The 9,445-nt window shown below is 32.3% G+C and overlaps 1 protein-coding gene across 1 annotated transcript; it reads left to right on the forward strand.

Annotated features, from left to right (window-relative positions):
- Window positions 1-345: 345 nt before the first annotated feature.
- Window positions 346-8,593, forward strand: LOC139522404 (uncharacterized). Its single transcript, XM_071315924.1, has 5 exons — window positions 346-642; window positions 1,335-1,478; window positions 3,672-3,826; window positions 7,178-7,326; window positions 8,387-8,593. The coding sequence occupies exons 1-5, from the start codon at window positions 440-442 to the stop codon at window positions 8,528-8,530; spliced, it is 795 nt and encodes a 264-aa protein (XP_071172025.1). The 5' UTR covers window positions 346-439; the 3' UTR covers window positions 8,531-8,593.
- Window positions 8,594-9,445: the final 852 nt, after the last annotated feature.

Here is a 9,445-nt window from a genome sequence, read left to right on the forward strand (position 1 = left end):
ATCGAAAAATTATCCCAATCGTTTTATAGAAGGTAGTTCAACAATAATTTGGACAGAGCTTCATGAAAAATTTGACAGACCCAGTAAAACAAAACAAAAATTTAAAAAAATTTAAGATATGTCAGAAGCTTTGTTAAGGAATGGTTGTATTGCACACATATTATTCAAACCGTCACATATAGAAACCTCTGAAATCTCTGAACAGAAATAACGGGATGTCACGATTGATTAGAAAATTAAACATTGGACAAAGATACGGAACATAGAATAGATCAATGGTTGGTTTGAACATGACATTTATTTTGGGAATTTTTATTATGTGTTTTTCATTTGGACATGTATCGTGGTGGCACCTTAATCTCTTAACAGAAATAACGGGATGTCACGATTGATTAGAAAATTAAACATTGGACAAAGATACGGAACATAGAATAGATCAATGGTTGGCTTGAACATGACATTTATTTTGGGAATTTTTATTATGTGTTTTTCATTTGGACATGCATCGTGGTGGCACCTTAATCCACACATGGCCTGGAACAATGTGATAGGCGAACCTCAAATCAACACTGATATCAATGGAAGCATGTTTGTCGTCGATTTGTTTGATGTACATAAAAGCATTATTGAAGATTTTCATAGGTATGTCATATTGTTGATTTTCATAGGTATGTCATATTGTTGATTTTCATAGGTTTGTCATATTGTTGATTTTCATAGGTATGTCATATTGTTGATTTTCATAGGTTTGTCATATTGTTGATTTTCATAGGTATGTCATATTGTTGATTTTCATAGGTATGTCATATTGTTGATTTTCATAGGTATGTCATATTGTTGATAACAAAATCTATATTGTGGCTGAAAAAGCCTTTCGGAAGATTTAATCGAAAAGGGAGAGGGTTTTACTTGAGTTTTCATCTGTTACTTAGAAATTAAAAGAACGACACTTATAATAAAAGCATCTAATTATTTTTCAAAAACGTTCTGTCGTAAAACATATACCAATCACTAATGTAATTTCCATTTATTATGTATTCGGTACTAAACTTTAATTGTAAATGTTACTGCTTATTTCTTTTTAGATTTACTAATACTGATTGGTATATAGTACTGGTGAACTTTTAATTTTCTGTCTTCTACTTATTTAGTAGCATTCTACTTAGGTGTTACAAACATACAGCCTCATATGTAATTTATCAATTGTGTCGTATAATGAATATTTATGACCCAACTACCTCAGACCAATTGCCATAAACAGTTGTTGCTACTATATTAAAACCGTCCATCATATTTGTATTAATTTTTTCCGTGTATTATTTTGTTTTCCACAGGAAAGGGAAGAAGGTGATTTGTTACTTTTCTGCTGGAACGAAAGAAGATTGGCGAAACGATGCCGGCGAGTTTCCCTCTGATGGACTTGGAATTCCTAATAAGCATTGGCCAGGCGAGACATGGGTGGACATCCGAAATAGTCAGTGTGTATATAGAATTTTTTCGCTTCTACACATGTAAAAAAATGCGACACGTAAGGATTATAATCCGGTGGAACTGTTGGCGACAATATTTGTATAAAGCGTTATATTTCCGACCTTTAAAATCCCTGTATGTTTTTATACCTTTATACAAATGTTCTGTTTGTCATATGTTTATTGTCTTCGAACTCATTTTAAGCGACTAGTAAAAAAAAATGTATGGTCAAGTGAGTTTTTCGCTTATTATGCTTACTAGGACAACTAAATGTAATGTATGGAATAATTGTGAGGTAAAGATGTCAGTTTGCGATCTTTCTTCTGACCCTAGCCTCATTTCGTGGTATACTCGTCAAAGACAAGTTTACGTAGTTTAGTACTGTAAGTAGTTGGTCAACTATGTTTGGTGTGTGAAATGATTGTAATGTGTACATGTAGACCTCTCTGGGTTAAACTGATCTGACCTCAATTTCTAGTTAATTGGTCAATGTTTCCTTGTAAAGTCTGTTCCTTTAAAACTGCAAATCTCATCTATATTAGGTGTATGTAATGATTGTCTAGCTAAGTTCCATCAATCCTTTGTATAAGGGTATGTGATACATATAGTAAAACCTTTATCCACTTTATGTGATACACGTGTCAAAACCTTCAACTTTCAACCAAGGGCAGTAAAGCAGGCGATAAATTTCAGCGTGTTTGAGGGGGTCAAAATAAAGATATCATTAATATTTACTGCTTCTATATTAGAGACTGATCGGCTTTGGAGATATAGATATTTATCATATATTTAGTACAAAATACAGCAATTTTGAATATCTAATAAAGGTTCTTTTTTCCAGTCTGTATCACCTTCCCTGTATCGCATACCCCGTATCGCATAGCAAAATTCGTATCGCATACCTGGCGTGACGTCATAAATCGAACGACGTCAACGTTTGACCTGTGACGTCCAGTTGCTGTAGTTCTGGCATGATAGGAAAAAAGTGTCCAATCATTTCAACTAAAATCGATATTTTCAAAAATTATTACCTAGTGACTTTACGAGTGATTTTTATAAAATAGATACAATACGATGTAGAAATGTCTGAAGTTTTATTGTTTATTCGGTCATAATTTCGTTAGGTTTGTTTCATTATCTGATGGGTTAAACATAAATTATTATTTTTACGATTTTGAATTGGTTAGAATACATAGCAAACTTTTTAAGAAATATGTTTCTTGGTATTCACCTCGTCAGAACATTAAAATGACCATGACAAATATCATCGCCTAATAAACAATAAAACTTTAAACATTTCTACATCTTTTGGTATTTATTTATCATGTTGTTACTTGGTAATATTTTTTTTTTGAAAAATATTGATTTTAGTTGAAATGATAGGACAGTATCGTGAATGCATTTATATACATGGTCTTTAAAGTATATTGAGAATGTTATTATGTTATAGGGGACATTACGATGTGGATATTAAGCAAATAAGGAAGTCTACAATGTAGGCCTATATATATATATATATATAAATAAGTCCGCTGGAAAAATACAGGAAAACCGTACTGTTCTTTTTTTGCTTATACTTTCGGACGATTTAAAAATAAAACGGATATCCCATGAATCCGATGCTACTAAAATATATGATAAACAGAATACTACATGGCAAAATCCGTATCGCATGCTGTATCACCACTCAACCAATATCAGCCCTCTGGACTGATATTGGTTTCTCGTGGTGGTACAGCATGCCATATATATGTTGCCATGTCTTATTCCAAATATCTTCTCTGATTACTGACTTGAGACCCTTCAACATGTATCAGAGTGGTTCATTACAGATATAGTTATGGCCCATGTTCATGTCATTTTCCTGAATATGCATTTGGTTGTGGTGAATCTTACAAAGTTTTATAGCTTAATTTTGCAAAGAATTACGCTGAAACCAATGCTAGGGGCCGTCTTAAACTGGCAATGATGTGAGAGCTTTTTTGCTCCGTGTTGAGACAGCAATAAAAGCGCTGTTCCTTTGCTTCGTGTTCTTCTTGCTTTGTTGTGCATTTATTTATTTTGTGTCATGGAGGATATATCCATAGCCTTTGGTTTTTTTTTTATTTTGTAATACTTAGCTCCGTAGTAAGTCAATCAGCCATCAATCAATCGAAATCATTAAATCAATACAATATATCATTATATTATCATGTTTGCAGAGTAAGACGTATCATGAGAGATCGAATTGAACTTGCAAATTCCCGCCATTGTGATGGTGTAGATCCGGATAATGTCGATGGGTATTCACAGAATCAAGCAGGACTTCATTTAACACCAGATGATCAATTGGACTATAACAGATATTTAGCGAAAGGTAATCCATATAATATACTTATACATTCTTTCTTCGTCCTTGTCGAACTGTGTAATACTATTACAACATACAAGGAAACTATATATATGTAGCACTTTTTAATTTCCTCTCACAATTTTTGATTCGACGTTGACTCATCCATACGCTTTTAAAAGATATATACGTACTTTTTATATCAAAATTTACAAGTTGATAACAACGAAATCTAATAACATCTGTACAAAGGTTTTTCGATTGGGCAATCTTTATTTCAGCGTCCAACTATTGTAAATCACGTGAACACAACGTAGGATACCAAGGAAAACGAGACACGTGTTTCTTATTTAATAATTATAAAGGAAGATAGAGACAATAGGTTGTAAACCCATAGTATTTGGTGGGGTCCGTGTTGTTTTTGTACCCCTATTTGTGACATTTTGTTCATGCATCATTGTCAATATAGTGGAAATTGCTGCAATTTTTGTACACGTGAGAGGTTTAGCGCTTTAAAACCAGGTTCAATCCACCATTGTCTACATTTGAAAATGCCTGTACCAAGTCAGGAATATGACAGTTGATGTCCATTCTTTTGATGGGTTTTATCATTTGATTTTACCATTTGATAAGCGACTTTCCGTTTTGAATTTTAATTCCTCGGGGTTCAGTATTTTTGTGATTTTACTTTTTTTGTAAAATAATTGCAAAATGAAACATTTAAACCGGACTGTGTGAAATTCAGTGTTTAAATATTACATCCCCATCAAACACTGAAACTTAATCTTTTCAAAGGTTTTGGTTTAAGAACGTTCTGGTAAATAGTAACAATAAAAGCAAATGGAAATAATATCTAAATATCCATATAATTTTATCGATTCCCCTATAAAAAAGCAAACAAAGAGTACAGCAGACTTTATAGGAGCTTTGTTTAAAATTGGTTTAGAATGTTGCTATGAACATAAATTTCCCAAGTATCGACTTCAATTTAGTTTACTTCTGTGTGTATACCTTTCTTAAAAATGCCAATAATCCGTTTATATATATAAAAAAAAAAAAGAAGATGTGGTATGATTGCCAATGAGACAACTGTCCACAAGAGACCAAAACGACACAGACATTAACAACTATATGTCATCGTTCGTTTATGTATGCATATTTAAATCAGAGAAGTGCAGAAAAACAATTCATTTGTGTAGCAAAGATTAACTCTTTTAAAATTAACTAAGTAAGCTTATTTGTGAAACTGAACCTTATCCAGTAGTTCACATTGAATACGAATACATTGTGAAGACAGCAAATACATGAACAAAATTTAATTTCTTTAATGTTTTAGCCTGCTCTGACACATCCTTTGAATCGTTATATTTACGACAAGACAATATTTATATATTGAAAGTTCTCGTGACAAGACTAGAATACTACGAGGTTGAAATGGGTTAATTGTGGGAAATTGAACCATATAAAACTGTGTAATACTTTGAATGAACTTTAGATATTGTTTGTACATGTTTTTCCCAATTCCCAATGCACCAGAGATACACATATTTATTTGTTTTGGTTATCACGAATTTATGAAATAAGTTATAATAGATTTATGTTGTTCATAATAACCGATTAAATTCATGATCACCATTTTTTGTAATACGCGATAACGGATAAAAAAAAACATGGTGACGAATTGTATTGCGCTGAAAACTTATAATTTAAATAAGTTAAAGTTAATTTATAATTCTTGATTCCTTATGACATTTTTTTATCCTAATCAGAATCGCAACTATACAATCTTTATTAGATTCTCTTAAACACCAAGCAAACCGATGATTAAGACAGTGTGTCTAGTAAGAAATTATTTACTAGCATTCTGTTTGTGATACACCAAGACAAACTTCCACTACCAAACAAAGACCTAATGGTGTACACAATCACTTGATAATTACATCGTTATTTTGTATAATTATTTTTACCTATAATTGTTTACTTTTTACACTTTTAACACATTGTGACTTGGATGGAGAGTTGGCCGTAATACCACATGTTCCTATTTCTATAATGTTTTGGGATCGACATCATCTTTTTTAATGTCGGGTAATGTTGTCATTTTAATGTTATATTTAACGTTGCCATAAAAGCGGGAGGCAAATTTGGCTTGCCACAAAACCAGGTTCAACCTACCATTTATTTAGCTAGCTAAACCTCTTATTCAACCTACAATATTTTTCTTAAAATGTCCTGTACCAAGTCAGGAAAATGGCCATGGTTATATGATAGTTCGTTTCTGTGTGCGTTACATTTTAAAGTTGTGTTTCTGTTTTGTCGTAGTTCTCTTCTTATATTTGATGCGTTTCCCTCAGTTTTAGTTTGTAACCCGGATTTGTTTTTTTTTCTCAATCGATTTATGAATTTCGAACAGCGGTATACTACTGTTGCCTTAATTTAGCCTGTTTCTATAAGTATACTTTGAAAGTCACATGTGATCAAACATAGTATTAAAACGTAAAATCACAAAAATACTGAGCTCCGAGGAAAAGTCAAAAAGAAAAGTCACTAATCAAATGGCAAATTTAATACGAGCAAACCAGCCCTAATACGGATAAATCAGTATATGCAATACCGATAATGTTGTCCTATCGATATAAAACAAGTAATAGTTTGCTTTTCGGAGAAGGCCAATACAAAAAAGCCGTATTGGCCCATGAGCAAATTCGGAACATTCACTTTTCACGGTTTCAATTTTCTCACGCTTACTTAATTTTGGACGTATCGTTATACATAAAATACATTTGTGTCATAATTTTAACTTAATATAATAAGGAAAAACTTCGAATGATGTTCAGGGGTTTGAAATGTCTTGAAACGGTAATATTTCCGAGCCTTTTCGAGTACGACATTCGAATATTATCACTGTTTCATTTCCGTTGATCAATCACCGAAACGCGCACGATTCATCATAAACTGATTGACTATTCCTAGCTACGTCATATTTCTAGATAAAATTAATTATATAAAAGCATAAGTTTAAGTACTTGGACGAGAAATCAGATATTCTATCGTGAATCCGAAAAGACAAGTTCAGATATGTTTTTCTGTAATTTCTTCATGGTAAGTTACTTAGTTTAATCGCAGAATTAATACAATTCCAAACAGTTATTTGAACTGGCTAATTCTCAATCAGCTGCAATTGTTCTCGACTCTTCGAGTATCGGGTCCAATACAATCAACCTCGAATTTATAAAGGGACCAATACAACAACACCCAGTTAATAACACTATAATATCATTAGCTTTCAACAGAATACGCATTTAAATTCTTCTGTTTAAGTATATTTTCACTAGGGTTGTGCACTATGTTATACGATTTTCGAAAATTTCTTTACAGAGGCACACGGCTATGGTTTAGCGATCGGACTGAAGAACGATGTAAGCCAACTTAATGACCTTGTAGGCGATTTTGACTTTGCAATAAACGAATCCTGTATGACCTATAGCGAATGTGACCTGTACAAACCGTTTTTTTATGCTAGAAAGGTATTTGAAAAATATATTTTACTTTCCTTAATAAGATACACAATTTACAAATTAAAATATAATGGAAACTACACAACATAATACAACCGATTATTCGTTTTTTTCTCTGTGCTATATTTTCTCCCATTTATTTGTATTGTAGTCCTGTCATGTAATATTGTCATTTTAATGTTATAATTAACATTGCCATTAAAGCGGGAGGTTGGGCATGCCACAAAACCAGGTTCAACCCACCATTTTTTTTTCTTAAAATGCCCTGTACAAAGTCAGGTAAATGGCCATTGTTATATTATAGTTCGTTTCTATGCGTGTTACATTTTAATGTGTTTCTGTTGTGTTGTTGTTCTCTTATATTTGATATGTTTCCGTCAGTTTTAGTGTGTAACCCGGATTTGTTTTTTCTGAATCGATATTTGAATTTCCAACAGTGGTATACTACTGTTGTCATTATTTATAACCGAACTGTATATAGGTCTAGTAGGGATTCTGATTCAGTAAAATCTTTTAAATTGAAAAAAAAATCTATAAATATAATAAAATTAACGGTATCAATTTTCTTGCACCAGATGCGCCCTCATTTAAAAAAAACCTAACCAGTTTCTAAATATCATACCCAATTAATTAACACAAACAGATGTTTTTTTTAACATAATTATTAGTTGATGTCAACCGTCAGTTAAGTATTTGGATCACTTTTAATCCATATATAATGCTTCCTTTCACATTAGAGCAGACAATATCCAAGAGCGAAGACTGACACTCGACTAATTTTTAGAAGAAAAAAAATGATTTGGACTTTATATGCTATACTTTCACTTCGGTAAAAGTAGACAAACTTGTCCTAATATCAAAGAAGACTGCCCTCGCAAATTGGTTTAGAATTATGAATAACTAGAAAAGTTGGGTTGAAGCTAGTAAGACAACAATTCAATAACATATTAAAACCAGAAACATGTACGGCTGACATTTTTTCCAGATTAGACGTTTTTGTAAGATTTATTATATTTCCTCTTGATAGGCACCATAAGTCTTTCATACCTTTGATGTTTGTTTATTTTAGCCGGTGTTCCACATCCAATATGTGAGTTCTTCGACAGAAGGTCACCACAAGCAACATGAGATATGCTCATCGTCAAAACGACCTCATTACATGAATACCATAATTAAAGTTCGACGACTGGATAACTGGAAACTTGCTTGTTAATTTTTTGTACATTAAAAAGCGAGCATCTTCATGCCGTATTTGTTTTTAAATTGAAATCGTCTGACCTAGCCAACATTTTGATCATTTTATTTGTACAGTACTATTGAATACATCATATGTGTTATCATGATATATGTTGTCCTAGATAACTGGTAATTAGCTTATACATAACCTTATGCTGGCCTTCACGAGGAGAATATGTTTATCATTTTAGCAAATATATGGATTGTACTGTCGCAATTTGAGTAAATAATACTTCTTTGGATTGCAAAATCAGGGGCTGAAATCGACATGCATTGATTAATTTATTTCTAATTGTGAAATAAACGATACCATCGCAAAGTGGAGCATTCCGGCAGCTATATCTTTGATTGGAGCAAGATTTTTCATAAAGGCTTTTAAAACTAGCTTATTTATTTTTTTCATTTTGGGTCAGTTTATTGTTAAATGAATGAACTGATTTGGTCAATGGTGTTGAAAATCGTCAAAATTGTTCAAAACATACAAATATCATAACAGAAGTAATCAACTGCGACGCCACCCAATAATTGTGAGTGTCAAGAAGTATATAGATCAAGATGATTGCTCTCTAAACATCAAAAATACTCGTTTCGTGGGTACTGGTGAACCATGAATATAAATGTCCAACAAATAGCATATTTTGAATAGGCGTTGTATACAGCGATTGTTAAAACCATGAAATCAAATATCCACAAATATGCAAGTTTTCAGCAATCCACGAAAATTGATATCCACGAAAATAAATGAATCCACAGTCAAAATGATATACGAACAAATACACTTTTGAAAATTGTAAGAACATTTATTGAGCCTTCTGGCGCTTTATCTCTTATCAAACATGAAAGATAACGGTGCTACTCTTGTAATTGAAATTCTTATCTGTACATTGATTCG

The sequence above is a fragment of the Mytilus edulis genome, chromosome 1 (assembly GCF_963676685.1).
Source record: "Mytilus edulis chromosome 1, xbMytEdul2.2, whole genome shotgun sequence".
Taxonomy (NCBI): Eukaryota; Metazoa; Mollusca; class Bivalvia; order Mytilida; family Mytilidae; genus Mytilus; species Mytilus edulis.